At 41.5% G+C, this 16,486-nt stretch overlaps 1 protein-coding gene across 4 annotated transcripts in view; it reads right to left on the bottom strand.

Moving 5' to 3' along the window:
• Positions 1–12,700: 12,700 nt before the first annotated feature.
• Positions 12,701–16,486, bottom strand: part of daam1 (dishevelled associated activator of morphogenesis 1) — a 150,686-nt gene continuing 146,900 nt past the window's right edge. For all 4 annotated transcript variants that reach the window (XM_033027176.1, XM_033027173.1, XM_033027174.1 and 1 more), the window contains one exon: positions 12,701–14,723. In XM_033027176.1, the coding sequence (XP_032883067.1) occupies positions 14,517–14,723 (207 nt within the window). In that variant the 3' untranslated portion in view covers positions 12,701–14,516. The remainder of the gene's footprint in view (positions 14,724–16,486) is intronic.

Genomic DNA, 16,486 nt, shown 5'->3' on the forward strand with positions numbered 1-16,486 from the left:
ATTGGCTAGAAGTTGAAAGGCACTACTTACTGCAAATGGTGGCATGAAGTTGAAAGGCAGTGCTTACTGCAAATGGTGGCTTGGGTGCTTTGGCTTGAAGTTGAAAGGCACGATTACTGCAAATGGTGGCTTGGTTGCTTTGGCTTGAAGTTGAAAGGCACTACTTACTGCAAATGGTGGCTTGGTTGCTTTGGCTTGAAGTTGAAAGGCACTACTTACTGCAAATGGTGGCTTTGGAGCTTTGGATTGAAGTTCAAAGGCACTATTACTGCAAATGGTGGCTTGGTTGCTTTGGCTTGAAGTTGAAAGGCACTACTTACTGCAAATGGTGGCTTGGTTGCTTTGGCTTGAAGTTGAAAAGCACGACTTACTGCAAATGGTGGCTTGGGTGCTTTGGCTTGAAGTTGAAAGGCACTACTTACTGCAAATGGTGGCTTGGGTGTGGCTTGAAGTTGAAAGACACCACTTACTGCAAATGGTGGCATGAAGTTGAAAGGCACTACTTACTGCAAATGCTGGATTGGTTGCTTTGGCTTGAAGTTGAAAGGCACTACTTATTGCAAATGGTGGCTTGGGAGCTTTGACTTAAAGTTGAAAAGCACTACTTCCTGCAAATGATGGCTTGGGTGTGGCTTGAAGTTGAAAGGCACTACTTACTGTAAATGGTGGCATGAGGTTGAAAGGCAGTACTTACTGCAAATGGTGGCTTGGGTGCTTTGGCTTGCAGTTGAAAGGCAGTACTTACTGCAAATGGTGGCTTGGGTGCAATGGCTTGAAGTTGAAAGGCACTAATTACTGCAAATGGTGGCTTGGTTGCTTTGACTTGAAGTTGAAAGGCACTACTTACTGCAAATGATGGCTTGGGTGTGGCTTGAAGTTGAAAGGCACTACTTACTGCAAATGATGGCATGAAGTTGAAAGGCACTACTTACTGCAAATGGTGGCTTGGGAGCTTTGACTTGAAGTTGAAAGGCACTACTTACTGCAAATCGAAGCTTGGGAGCTTTGGCTTGAAGTTGAAAGGCACTATTACTGCGAATGGTGGCTTGGTTGCTTTGGCTTGAAGTTGAAAGGCACTAATTACTGCAAATGGTGGCTTGGGAGCTTTGAAGTTGAAAGGCACTACTTCCTGCAAATGATGGCTTGGGTGTGGCTTGAAGTTGAAAGTCCACTTACTGCAAATGGTGGCATGAAGTTGAAAGGCACTACTTACTGCAAATGGTGGCTTGGGAGCTTTGACTTGAAGTTGAAAGGCACTACTTACTGCAAATCGAAGCTTGGGAGCTTTGGCTTGAAGTTGAAAGGCACTATTACTGCGAATGGTGGCTTGGTTGCTTTGGCTTGAAGTTGAAAGGCACTAATTACTGCAAATGGTGGCTTGGGAGCTTTGAAGTTGAAAGGCACTACTTCCTGCAAATGATGGCTTGGGTGTGGCTTGAAGTTGAAAGTCCACTTACTGCAAATGGTGGCATGAAGTTGAAAGGCACTACTTACTGCAAATGGTGGCTTGGGAGCTTTGACTTGAAGTTGAAAGGCACTACTTACTACAAATCGAAGCTTGGGAGCTTTGGCTTGAAGTTGAAAGGCACTATTACTGCGAATGGTGGCTTGGTTGCTTTGGCTTGAAGTTGAAGCACTAATTACTGCAAATGGTGGCTTGGGAGCTTTGAAGTTGAAAGGCACTACTTCCTGCAAATGATGGCTTGGGTGTGGCTTGAAGTTGAAAGTCCACTTACTGCAAATGGTGGCATGAAGTTGAAAGGCACTACTTACTGCAAATGGTGGCTTGGGAGCTTTGACTTGAAGTTGAAAGGCACTACTTACTGCAAATCGAAGCTTGGGAGCTTTGGCTTGAAGTTGAAAGGCACTATTACTGCGAATGGTGGCTTGGTTGCTTTGGCTTGAAGTTGAAAGGCACTAATTACTGCAAATGGTGGCTTGGTTGCTTTGACTTGAAGTTGAAAGGCACTACTTACTGCAAATGATGGCTTGGGTGTGGCTTGAAGTTGAAAGGCACTACTTCCTGCAAATGGCTTGGGTGTGGCTTGAAGTTGAAATACACCACTTACTGCAAATGGTGGCATGAAGTTGAAAGGCACTACTTACTGCAAATGGTGGCTTGGGAGCTTTGACTTGAAGTTGAAAGGCACTACTTACTGCAAATGGAGGCTTGGGAGCTTAGGCTTGAAGTTGAAAGGCACTATTACTGCGAATGATGGCTTGAAGTTGAAAGGCACTAATTACTGCAAATGGTGGCTTGGTTGCTTTGACGAAGTTGAAAGGCACTACTTACTGCAAATGATGGCTTGGGTGTGGCTTGAAGTTGACAGGCACTACTTACTGCAAATGGTGGCTTGGGTGCATTGGCTTGAAGTTAAAAGGCATTACTTACTGCAAATGGTGGCGTGGTTGCTTTGGCTTGAAGTTGAAAGGCATTACTTAATGCAAATGGTGGCTTGGTTGCTTTGGCTTGAAGTTGAAAGGCACTACTTACTGCAAATGGTGGCTTGGTTGCTTTGGCTTGAAGTTGAAAGGCACTACTTACTGCAAATGGTGGCATGCAGTTGAAAGGCACTACTTACTGCAAATGGCGGCTTGGTTGCTTTGGCTTGAAGTTAAAAGGCACTACTGTAAATGCACTTCCTGTTTGCACTGTATATTGATTTTAGATAAAACGCTACCACTTACGGCTGTGATTTTTGGCCATCTTAATCAGTCTCAATGAAAAATAAAAGTGTTATTAGTTTTTTTTTAAATGTTGAGAATCTCTCTCCTGTCAATCACTCCATGAAAGCCACACCTTTTCCGGTGGGGGGGGGGTTATAAAACCCGGAAATGTGGATGTGGCTCAGTCTCTGCAAGATGGAGGAGGGAGAGGTCACGACTCGCTGTCTTTAGTGCCTTTGCACCCTACTTCAAATGGTATGAAACTGCACTTGAATTTTGTGGCCTTGCACCCTGCTAGAAGTGGTAAGAAACTGCACTTGAATTTGGTGGCCTTATACCCTGCTTGAAATAGAATTTCAAGGATTAGCCGTGTCAACTACCAGCCCACCAGCCGTGAGTGAGTGAGTTGCCAGCACAACAGGCTTGATTGACTGAGACGCCAGCCCAAGAATCCATTTGGCGCACAATTTGCATACTAGCCCTCTGGAAACCAGTCCCTTCAGCCCACAACACCCATACTAGCGCTCCAGAAAGCCCCCCCCCAAACTGGCCACCAATATTAGAATTGGTGGAGGTGGAATATTGCGTTGGATGACCAGCCCTCCTGTGATGCTGGGACCCAACGGGTCCCACTTAGTCTAGTATATATTGTAAATAACTGGGGTCCCAGCACCAAGCCTTGCAGCATCCCACTAGTTACTGCCTGCCATTCTGAAAAGGACCCGTTAATTAAAGAGGTGTTCAGAAGGAAGGATGTGATGGAAAGAATAATCAGTTTTTCTTGTATCCCATTTCAGCAGGAGCATACAGTAAGCATGAGTTATAAACATTCTTTTTCTGGCTTCCGTTTGTACTATTGAAATAAATAGGATCAGAAAGATAAAATTTAGACATTTATCTGTTCAACGGACACAGAACATGGCACAACTGTAGGAATGAGAACAAGAATTAATAAGTGAGGGGAAAACTTGCTAACAATGCTAAACACGATTATTGATACAAAAAAAAACCTAAAATAATTCTGTTCTATTCCTAAATAACCATTTTGAAACCATAGATTAAAATACATGTATAGAGGGGTTGATGACAGCTTGAATCTGTAGTTCTTAGTAAGGCCATAAGGTGGTGTCATTGTATCATAGCTCAAAATTAATATTACACTCTAGAGAATATATACATGTCAGCAAATGCAACTTAAAATTTTGGTTTTTGGATTGTACATTGAGATTGAACATAGTGATTTTCCTTAATCCTTTTTTCAAATTGATTAACTAAACACATCCCCCTGCAGCTTTGTAGCAAAGTGGCATTACACGACTCTGGGGCCAGCATGCTTCTCCATTTCCAGAATAAAATGTCCCTTCTGAAATGAATTATTTAAGTTTCTTGAAAAAAATACTAAGTGCTTTATCCATGCTTGAAAGAATGAGTGAAAACACTCATCCCATCAAGATAAAAGGTTGCCCGAAACACATGTTTGCCTGCGAACAATCCCAGAAGACATATTGAGAGCAGCTGGCCAGAATGGTGTGTGACAGAGAGAGAAAAAAAACAGGAATTGTTTCCTACAGATCAGGATATACAGCGGAGATGGGGGAGGAGACGACAGGGACAGAGGGATTGTACTGAGGAAAGGAAGCACTTGCTTCTGCTGTATTGAAGGGACAAAAAATACATCACCAATTACGTTATTTAAAGTTTAGTTTAATTTATTATTCACGTGTACTGAGATACAGCGAAAATATTTTTGTTGGCGTGCTATTCAGTCAAAGAAAAGACCATGCATGAATACAATCAAGCTGTCAACAGTGCACAGATTGAATAAGGAATGCTGCCGTTGAAATAAAGATGTAACAGAGTGAAATGATTGTAATAGATGATAGCAGACCCTCGTCTGAGACCAGCACGTAGAGAGTTGCCACGCTCCGACGCCATCTTGATTTTTTCCCCCCCAGCTCCAGACTAACACGTAAAAACATAGATGCTTAAGAGTTTTAAGGACTATTAATAACCTTTTGAAAAATCATAAAATTATACAGAACAAAAGGAACCCATTCATCTTATATAAAATGTTGAGGCACACAGATAGGGCACAATCAGAATATTTTTCCCAGGGTGGGAATATCAAAGACTAGAGGGCAAAGCTTTCAGGTGAGGGGAGCAAAATTTAAAGATGTCTGGGGCAAGTTTTTCCTTACACAGAGGGTGGGAGGAACCTGGAACATACTGCCATGGATGGTGGTGGAGGTGGAGGCATTTGCTATTGTGGCATTTAAGATGTTTTTTGATGGGCACATGGATGTGCAGGGAAACTTATCATGTGCAGACAGAAGAGATTAGTTAAACCTGGCATCATGCTTGGCATGGACATTGTGGGCCGAAGGGTCTGTTCCTCTGCTGTACTGTCTATGTTGTCCCATTGCCTCATCTTTCCTCACAGTTCAGTATATTTCTTCTGTTTGGATTCTCTACTGCTGATTCTGCTCTTGTGCGGTGCATTCTAGGTTATGTCAGGTGGTGTGAAACAAAATTATGATCAACTCACTGGCTCTTTTGCCAATTAGAAGCACCTGTCTTCCTTTCAAATTGAACTATTTGGAGGCAGTAAGTGCAAATCAAATAATTTAATAGAAAAATAATAGTAATAATTATTTTCTAAGGACATTTCCTCAGACTAGTAAAAGTTGGTATTCCACATATCAACAATGTAGCGTTAGAAATCTGGTCTGATTTAACAATTGACAATTGAATAATAAAGTTTAAGAGGTGGTTATTATTGAATATTAATAAACACAAACAACATGAAAGATTAGTAAAAACAAAACAAATGCTGGAGTATCTCAGCAGGTCAGGCAGCATCTCTGGCAGTCATGGATAGGCTATGTTTTGGGTCGGAACTCTTCTTCAGATTAGAAAAGGTTATTTCAATATGGACACGTGAAGCAATCAGGAAGAAAACCAAAGCCATGTACTCCCATAATTATCCAAATCGAGGAGAGGATTAGACAATTAGAGAACTTGATCTTAAAACAAAAATCACTCCAAGTAGAAATGTTGGTTACTAAGACCATTAAAATAAAATAAACACCAAGGTACAATTATACATTGGGAGAATTAAAACAACAGAGCTCTTGAATTAAGACTGTGTGCAGTTTTAGTTTCTATGTTACAAGCATAGAAGCTCCATAGCAAGTGTAAAAATGATTTGCAGGGATGATACTGGAGGTATTAGGGAAGAATGAGCAACATTGACTACTTTGAACTGTACACTGCAAGGGCCAGGAAGCGAGCGGGCAAGATCATCTCTGACCCCTCTCACCCTAGCCACAAACTCTTTGAATCACTTCCCTCTGGAAGGCGACTCCGGATTGTCAAAGCTGCCGCAGCCAGACTTAAAAACATTTTTTATCCACGAGTAGTTGCACTACTCAACAGCCAAAAATCTGCAACCTCCCTTTGATCTGGTATTTTGTTGGTTCACATGATTGATCAATGGTGTTTTATCATTAATGTTTTATTATTATTAATGTTTAGTGTTTTCTGAGTCATTCGTAACTGTCACTGTATGTCATGTTGTTACTTGTGGGCGGAGCACCGTCAAATTCCTTGTATGTGAATACTTGGCCAATAAACTTACTTACTTAAACTTACTTTATCCAGAGGCAGCTGGCTAAAGCTTGTCACTGTACCTCAGTACACGTGGCAATAAACTAAACTAATTAGTTGGAGATACAAGACAGTTTGAAACAGGCAAGATAAAAATAAATGTAATATGATAGATATAGCAACATCATTGCAGAGTAAATAATTCATGAATTTGGGATAAGATACAGGGATAACAATGTTAAAGGTGGTAATGCAAAACGTGTAAAATTATTCAGCGTTTGATATTCTAAACTCTTATTCTGGGATTCAGGAATTTGTGTGAGAAACCTTGCTTGTGGAGTGCTTTGTTTATGCTTTGTTTTGATGGGTGTGAAATATTAATATTAGAAATAGATCTTCGTATATCGGCTATTTTGATACTACAATCCTGGCACACTGGTATGTATGACTGTGCTTATGTAGATAGGCACAAAAAGCTGGAGTAACTCAGCAGGACAGGCAGCATCTCTAGAGAGAAGGAATGGGTGACGTTTCGGGTCGAGACCCTTCTTCAGTGCTTATGTAGAGTAAAGTTTTACTGAATTGTATACAAAACAAAGAATTTCACTGTATCTTGGTACATGGAAGAGATGTTTTTGCTTTCAGGAGATGCCAGCAAGGTCAGAAATGTCATAAATGCAAACACAGACTAGTTCGGCTGGACTGTCTGCCTCTGAGCTGTAAATTCCATAACACTTGAGATTACAGACTTTCAACGGTTAGTAACTAATCCTTTAACATAGAACAGTACAGTACAGGAACATGCCCTTCACCCACAATGTTCATTCGAAACATGATGCAAAGTTTACCTAATTTCACTGCCTGCAAATAATCCATATCTCTCCATTCTATGCATATCCATGTGCCCATCTAAAGCCTCTTAAATTCCACTATTGTATCTGCCTTCACCAACACCCCTGGCAGTGCATTCCAAGTGCTCACCACTCTCTTTGTGAAAAAAAAACAACTTGCCCCACACATTTCCTTCAAACTTTGCTTCTTTCACATAAAAGCTATGCCATCTAGTCTTTGTCATTTCTAACCTGGGCCAAAGGTCCAGACTGCCTGCCCTATCTATGTGTTACATCATTTTATATACTTTATCAGGCCTCCCCTCAGCCTCTGACACTCCAGAGAAAACAATCCAAGTATGTCTAACTTCTTATAGTTAATAACCTCTAATGCAGGCAGTATTCTGGTAAACCTGTTTGGCACTCTCCAAATCCCCACATCTTATATTGGGGCAATCATAGCAGCACACAATACCCCAAATGCGGCCTAAAGTCTTATAAAGTTGCACTTTTGTTTAATGCCCAAAACCATTCCAACAATCTCATTAAATTCAATATAGCATTATAAGACTATAATTGAGGGGACCATCCTGGCTTAGTCCATGCTTCAGGTAAAATGGATTACATCCATTGCATCTTGAAGCCTCTCATAAATAAGTTTTGGCATTCATTCCTACCAAATGCGCAGACACAATTAAAACAATAGTCCCCATTTCCTATTTTGCATAAAATTCTGCTGGTGTAGTTATCAAAGGAATACTGGTGAGGAGGCACTAATTTCTGGTAGAGTGAACATCAGGACTCTTTGGTCTGACAGGAACATCAATGGTGCTTCAGAGATGAGGAGGACTTGCACTGCATCTGCCTGGTAGTGTGCTCAGCATATTAAGATCCATTACAACTTTGACATAAAAATTACCTTGTTCGATACTGTGAGTGTGCTTTCCCTCATTGCCTTGGAGAATTGTGCAGAAATTACAGCACAGAAAAAAATAATTTGTGTACTCATTTATCCTCCACATATAAACATTTTTAATCACATTTATCCCATTTTCCTGCTTTTGGTTGTCCAGCCTAACCGCAAATGTTGGTGCCAGGTTCTTCCTCCTTGTCCACAAATTCCTGCAAAGATGCTTCACCCCAGCCACTTTTGTGGATCATTCCAACTCCCCGGCTTGTTGTCCATGCTCTCCCACACACAATATAGATTTGAAAATGTGGACACCCAAGGAACTGCAGATTCCAGAATCTTGAGTAAAACACAAAGTGCAGGAATAACTCAGCGGGTCAGGCAGCATCTCTGGAGGACATGGATAGGCGACGTTTCAAGTCGAGACCCTTCTTCCGATATGCATATAGAAAATGAGAGGCATCAGAAGAGTGATTTTTGAGGGCAAGGACTAGTTTCGCCAGGCAGTGGAGAGTTTCAGTAAAGAAGTACTGATTGGGTCCCTGTTCAAGAAAGAACCAGAGGGCTCCCGAGAACTTTCTGGTGGAGAATGGAGATGCAAAGGGAGTGGACATCCATGGTAATAATGAGGCAATGGGGCCCTTGGAAATGTGGCTATTTTCAAGGACCTCAGCCAATGAACAACATTGTGCCCCGATCCAACTCATCCTCTGTAGGATGACCTGTAACTTGTTTAAGATCATGCCCTCACGGCACCTAAAACTAAAGCACATTCAATGTCATGTAACACATAGTTATTTGTACTTCATTCTATATTAGTCTCAGAATTTACGTTGATTTCAATCCTCAAGGCCACATCATAGCCAGCAAGGATCAACTCAGAAACTGGGTAAAACTATCTATAAATCACTTATGATAACCTCTCTCCTAAACTAGGCTAATTCATTCAGATGCCATTGTCTGTAAAATAATCTAAAGAGGAATAAAACTGCTCCCTTTTTATAGCCACAGTGAACCAAATCCAATACTTAAGAGATTATGTGTCCAATCCAAAGATAGATGTGGACCACACTGATTAAAAGCAAATTCATAACCTTGCTGCCTCACTTGCAACACTATGTTACAGCTTTGTTAACTTCCAAAGATGCATACATTTTAATTGAACTAAAGGTAAAGATAAGATAAAATATAACTATCCTGAGAAAGGAATGAATTCATACAAAATCAGGTTGGAATAAGAACAAATCCTCAGTTGTTATACAAAAATGTAATTTCACTTCCTACCACAGCCAAGAATGGTGCAGAAGGCAGCAGTGAACATACTCCGAATCAAAGGTAGTGTCAGAATAATGACATTAAATTTTTTTGCACTGTACAAATTTCTTTGTTTCTTTTTTAAGATTAATGAGGAAAATATAATGTCAGTACTCATAATGGCCAAACTCTGTTAAAATTATTTCTTGAAACTGCCATATCAGCATTTAGATCTCTTGTTTTCAGAGTAAGCAATTGATAATTAATTCACAAATGCCATTTATTACATTATCCGATGCTAACTAGACCAGATATTTTGAGACATGAAGTACACAAATGTTCTTAAGTTCCAGATAGAAAGTCATCATATAATCTCACTAATCTTAGAGGCTGCCGTTTAAAAATGTTTGCGCTGATTGGCAGTATGATCACTTCAGCTTAAGAATTTCAAAATCTTCTTTCTGGTGTAAGAATGGTCTCTGTAAGACCCTAATGATGCAAGATGCATATAAATTAAATGCATTTAAATGTACGATTTTACAAGATGAAGCCATGTAGTCAAATAACTGCTCAATTTATTCTGTTGTAGAATACAGGTGCACAACCTTTTATCCGAAGATCCAAATAACGAAAACCTCCGAATAGCGGACATTTTTTCGGTCCTTGAAGAAAGGGCCTTGAAAACGTTCACCGAGGGCGGCCCGCAGAGGTGACAGCGGAACCTCCGGTCGGTCCTCGAAGAAAGGGGAACTAAATCCCCATTCATAAAAGAGAAGGTGAGGGTATATTGCGCGGGAGGGTTAATAATTGACAATATGCTGCTGCCTGCCCGCTGAGTTAAAAAGTTCCCACGGTAGACTCACGATACACAGTGTATCGTGAGTCTTGCGTGGGAACTTTTTAACTCAGCGGGCAGGCAGCAGCAGAATGTCGCTCCCTTCAGTTTCACCCCACCTACACCCCTCTGCTTCCCGGCCATGTGTGTGACCCCTTCCCTCCCCTCTCCAGCTCCCCGCTCATTGCACCGGCGCAGGGGCTTTGCACTGTCTTCACGTCGGCGATACCAGCAGGTCAGTGCCAGTCACCGGAGACGTCAGGACCAACGGGACACCGACCCCCAGGCCCACTGCAAGCACGGAGATCCCAGAGACCCACAGCCAGCAGCAGCCCAGCCCCGTTCCAACTCCAGAGGAAAACTGCAAACTGGCCGGAGACGTCAGGACCACCAGAAGCCGTTCCCCGAGCTGTGCCCCCTCATCGGGACACCGACCCCCAGGCCCACTGCAAGCACGGAGATCCCAGAGACCCACAGCCAACAGCAGCCCAGCCCAGTCCCGCTCCAACTACAGAGGAACCTGGGTTGCGGATGACGGGGCGCAGCTCGGGGCGTCGTAGGGGCCCATCGGGGAGCGGGTTCCTGTTGGTCCTGACGTCTCCGGCCACCTGCCATCCTCCGGGAACTGTACCGCCCTTGCAGGAGAGTGGGGTTGTTTGCAGTTGCAGAGGGAGGGGGCAAGGGCGGTACAGTTCCCAGTCTCAGCTCCAGTCCAGGGGGGTGGCCGGAGACGTCAGGACCAACGGGACACCGACCCCAGGCCCACTGCAAGCACGGAGATCCCAGAGACCCACAGCCAGCAGCAACTCCAGCCCAGCCCCGCTCCAACTCCAGAGGAACACGTAGGGGCAGAAGCTGATGGTGTGCAAGGTACGTCTTGTTCTTGGGGTGGCGGATGAGGGGGCGCAGCTCGGGCTGTGGGCGAACTGCCACTTGTCGCCGTAGCGGCCCATCGGGGAGCGGATTCCTCTGGAGTTGGAGGGGGAGGGGGGTATTGTGCTGTTTGATCGCCCCCTGCTATCCCAGGGACAGGGAGACACAGTGGTTTTTTAGACTGGTGGGCAATCACTTCCAAAGTTCTGCCCACACAGTCAGTACACCTCTCCTACACTGCATTTCATACAAACATTTATTCTGCAAGAAAAAACTACATTGAAGACTCAAACTCGCGACCGAGTAACTGCCAGGATCGAGGCGCAAACTCGCGACCTAGCTCGGGGATTCAAGAATCCCTGAGCTAGGCCGCCTAAGGGCATGTAGCCCCGCTAGGGTGACATGAGTGCGAGAGGTGATTCAATGCTGCGGGCACATTTACAAATTCAGGAATTCATTCAACACACTGCATTTCATACAGACATTTATTCTGCAAGAAAAAACGACATTGAAGACTCAAACTCGCGACCGAGTAACTGCCGGGATCAAGGCGCAAACTCGCGACCTTGCGGATATGAGCCGAGCACTCTACCACTGAACCAGCCATTAAAATCTACGCTAAAAAATTTCCATTCCGAAGGCTGACAAATTCTGAATTACGAAAAGTGTCTGGTCCCAAGGCTTTCGGATAAAAGGTTGTGCACCTGTATAGCATCAAGGTTTCATCAACTTCATGCACTCTGACGGCACCAATTAGCTGGGTTGGTACTTTCTGAGCCCATTTCCCATTGGATCTTGGTGCACCGAGGAGAATGTTATTGCACTGATCTGTATTGGAGTAAAACTAACATTTCAAGAAGTGAAAAAGTATTGATATAAATCTCAAAAATTAACTCAATATACTTGTTTTCAATTCCACTTTCATAGCCACACAATTGTTACTTAAATGCCAGTTAATATTTTATTTTAAACTTCAATGCTGAAGTCACTAAAAGATATCTTAATATACTTTTTCAATGATACCATGTGTGGCCCTAGGAAGAAATAAGGCAGCTCCTTTTCGTAAGCATTCAGGAAGATATCTCCAATTACGCCAGCGAACACCACGTTCCAGGGACTCACAAGTTGTGAAACTTAAATAAGAGAGTTAAATGTAGCCTACTTTTTCCTCTCTATATTGTTACCGTGGACGTCTATAGGGGATAGAAAGCACATGGTTTAGAATTAAACTGGTGCATAAACTAAAACATTTATTTTTATCCTATGTCATAATAAATCAATACCTGCATTGCATAACCATCAACAGAAATTCTTACTAAAACATTGTCAAAATTGTATGTTAAAATTCTTCAAAATATGGAAGTCTCTGAATAGGATTTTGATAGGTTTCCAAATAAAACATTGAAATGCTTCACAAGCCGTGATGGAATTTTTCCAATAATTGATCAAGGTAGCCAACCAACATTAACCTACTGCATAAAACTTAGGTGGCAAACTGATCCTGATTCAGCCTTGTTATCAGTAACGAATGTTTAATTATCATACTGTATGTACTGGCAAAGGAAATGGAAATTCTTCCTCGCAGCAGCAGCAGGCCTGTAAACATAATACTCATTGATATATAATAAGCAAACACAATTCAATAAATTAATGATTCCAATACTAGTGGAAATAACCCAATATTTAAACTACAGCTACCTTTTGACACAATGCAGAAAACAATTGTTCAACTACTTTATCTTTTATTGCATTTTACCATTAAGGATTTTACAAGTCATAAAAAGGTACATGGCATTTGTGACTGCTCACGTTTGCTTTAAATGACATCCCACAAAATTACCAAACAAATGAGATCCTTAGTGTACATTCTTGTTCACAAATATTATAACCATTTTTGGCATTGTTGAAAGTTTTTGTCAAATGAACCCAAGAAACAAATGAGCTTCTACCTGAACCAGCACCAGTCTAAAACATTCTTATAACCGTGGCACATGAAATTGCTTTCACACTTCTATTCTGGAGAGGAAAGCAAAATGGTGTATCAATGTCTGACAGGAAGGACACAGGGACATGCGCGTATGCACGCACACGTGTGCGCACACACACACACACACACACACACACACACACACACACACACACAGTCAGACCTATGCTTTAATTTTGTTCTCACTCTTTACAGGACCAATCAGAACACGTATTTCCCCCAGCCAATAGTTTAAACTGTACAGTGTCCAAACAATTTTTAAACAAAACATCAGAGTCTGAATAAGAAAACGTAAGAGTGAGCCCTATCATAAACACAAACCTGTTTGCAGGCACTTTGGTTAAGGGATCAAGTCACTGTACAGTGAAAAGAAAGGCTCATCTTGTTGCTACCAAATTAACGCTTTACAATTTGGCTAGAAAATTTGAAGTATTTGCTACAGTACTTGAATATATATATTTGAAACCACTTTCCAAATACGTCCAAATACAAATAGGCTGCAGATTTCGATTGTCCTTATTTATTCACACAATCCATTTACAATAACCATTTTCAGACTGTTAATTAGATTGACAATAAACGTCATTTGTTATTCAAGTTTCAAGGACACATTTTTATTTTTGTCAAAATCCACTACTCCACACAACCCTTAACCCCCCTACCCTCCCTCCCTCCCTCCCTCCCTCCCTTCCTCCACCAATACAACTGAATAGAACCACTTCAACTATATTTTGTGTCTGGTTATGGTCCTGCTGTAGAGCTGCCAGCAGCAAGAATAAAGGTTCAATATGTCATTGGCCCTTTAGAGAACGCTTACCATCATCCCATTAATTATGGAATGTTTTATAGAAAAACAAAAGGATATCTGGATGTCACCAAGATAACATCTATATTTGTATTTTCATGTTCATACCTGTTTTCAGTCAAGAAAATAGTTTGAGAAAATGATGTTTAAAATAAAGCATTTCCCAAATAAGAATAGTTTAAAAAAATGATCCAGGGAAATTCCTCAATTCCTTGGAACCAGGTCAAAAGCCACAGATATTCAAGGATCTTTAGCAATACACACACTTAAATGGTCCTTCTAAACTCCACATTTAATACGGTCGTTCGGCATGCTTTATTCACTTCAGATTCACATCCAAATAATCATCAGCTCCACACATCTCCTTACTGTATCAGCACCATCTTTAGTCCATTGGGTAACTGAATGGAAAAGTTAAGTTGCGACGCAATGCTTACTTGGTGAAGCATTTGTGGAAGGATATTATTTTTTTTTGTTACAATTTCACGGACACCAAGTTGTACTCATCAGTTGTGCGAATCCTAGGAATGCTCCAACATTTCCTGCGTTTTGGCACCACGTAGAACAAGCTTCTCATTGACCGTGGTGCATGCAAAACCCAGCTACAGAGAGGATAAGGGACCCGCTGTGAGGAGCAGCAGCCACTAGCAGGACCAGTGGGCAGGATAATTGGTGAATATGATCACAACAGGATAGTAAGATGGGAGCTGGCTGCTGCATGGCCATTAATCTGCACTGGTGCTGATGGCTCAGTAGTTGAGCTTGGTGACTGGCCGTTCCCGACTCCCATCCGTCACTTGGCTGGTGACACGTTTCCGGTTGCGCTTGAGCTTGAAATCTTTGTCAAAGACTTCTCCCGAACGGAGAGCTGAAACCAGATCATCGAATTCCCCTTCTTCCTCACCACCTTCTTTTGCCTTTCTTGCTTTTCGTTCTCTCTCTCTTTGTTCTTTCATCTAAGGTTTAAAAAGAAATTCATGGATGAGGACAATGTGGAGTTTGCATGATTTCACATCTCCCAAAGGTGTTGGTTTGGAAGTTAATTGGCCTCTGTAAGTTGCCACTAGCGTGTAGGGAATGGATGAGAAAATGGGATAACAGAGAAGTAGTGATGGATGGTCAGCATGGACTCAGTGGGCTGAACGGCCCATTTCAATATGCTGATTCTTTAAATTAAACTAAGATCTATAAGAAATAAAGCTTATTTTGGAATATATATCTAATCAGTAAGACTAATATGTTAACATCCAGCTTACACAAGATACTCATTGCAAATCCCATGGTAAAACAAACTGAACAATTTTATAGATGTGTACACAGGAAATACAAGGAACTGCAGATGCTACAATCTTGAGCAAAACAAAATGCTGGAGGACTCAGGGGGTCAGACATCATCTGTGAAAGCAACTATTTTGGGTTGAGCTGGTTCTTCAGAATTAGGCGGTGGGGTCCAGCATCATCTGTGGCCTGTGGGCAGCCTGAAGAACCTGAAATATTGTCTAATTGTGTTTTACACGAGTGCTGGAGAAACTCAGCAGGTCACACAACATCTGTGGAGGGAACAGACAGACAATGTTTGGGGTCAGGACCCCTCCTCTGTCTGACCTGCTGAGATCCTCCAGCACTTTGTGTTTTCATAAATGTGTGCATGGCAGCAGGAAACGACCAAAAGGCATGTTAAATGAAAAACTGGAAGAAAGCGAGAACGCAATAAATGTTTCCCAGCCAAATAACTCCACTAATACACATTTGATGAAATACCTAATTGATTTTAAGTGTTCCTAGTGTTTCTCTCACATTGAGCCTATATTTATAGCTATCAAAGCTCATGTAATCTTAAGACAGAACTTTATTTCTAAATGTAACACATGTGCAAACTGAAAAACAGAACATGCCAAGTCAAGAACAGATGTGAAGAATATGGAATTAATAATTTACTACATGTAAATGATCCTCAAACTATAAAAATCCAATGTTGGATCTGCAACATGCTGGCCTTTAACATTTTAATTTGCATTAGGTCTCGTAAGAAGATAATGGAGTTTGTTCTTTGTTTAAAATATTGCAAATCATGCAACCATCACAATGTACTCTCCAAAGCAATCTCCTATCATTTAGTCTTCAAGGAATAATTGCTAATGGAAAGAGATTTATAATCCAATGTGTAAATGTCCATGTGAGTACAGTAATTAATATAAATTATTTGAGTTTTGCTAGTGTTCCAATGGACTATCTCTTATTGTAAACATTTATGCAAATTCATTTTCAAATAATCTGGGTGAATGAGTTATGGTATTACTCCACAAACTGTTAGGTTTAGGTTTATTATTGTTACGTATGTACAGGTACAATGAAAAGGGTTTGTGTGCATGCTATCCATTCAAATCAGATAATACTACACATATATATGAGCGAACCATACGCAAATATGAAAGGTAAAAAAAACTGTTAAGGGGTATTTACGTAAAAAGCAAGAAATAACTACATTGGGGGAAATGAGAGTGATTACATTCTGGACCTACCAGCATCTGAACAGACAAGGCCCAATTAAGAATAGTCAGCATGGATGGCTATGTGTGTGGAAATCATGTCTCACTAATTTTCTGAAATGGTAACCAAAAAAATTGAAGCGGCCAGGATGTTGGATGTTGTCTATTTGGACTTTAGCAAGACCTTTGACAAGTCTCACATGGTCGGCTACTCTGGAAGGGATTCATGG

This window comes from Amblyraja radiata, chromosome 9 (assembly GCF_010909765.2).
Source record: "Amblyraja radiata isolate CabotCenter1 chromosome 9, sAmbRad1.1.pri, whole genome shotgun sequence".
Taxonomy (NCBI): domain Eukaryota; kingdom Metazoa; phylum Chordata; class Chondrichthyes; order Rajiformes; family Rajidae; genus Amblyraja; species Amblyraja radiata.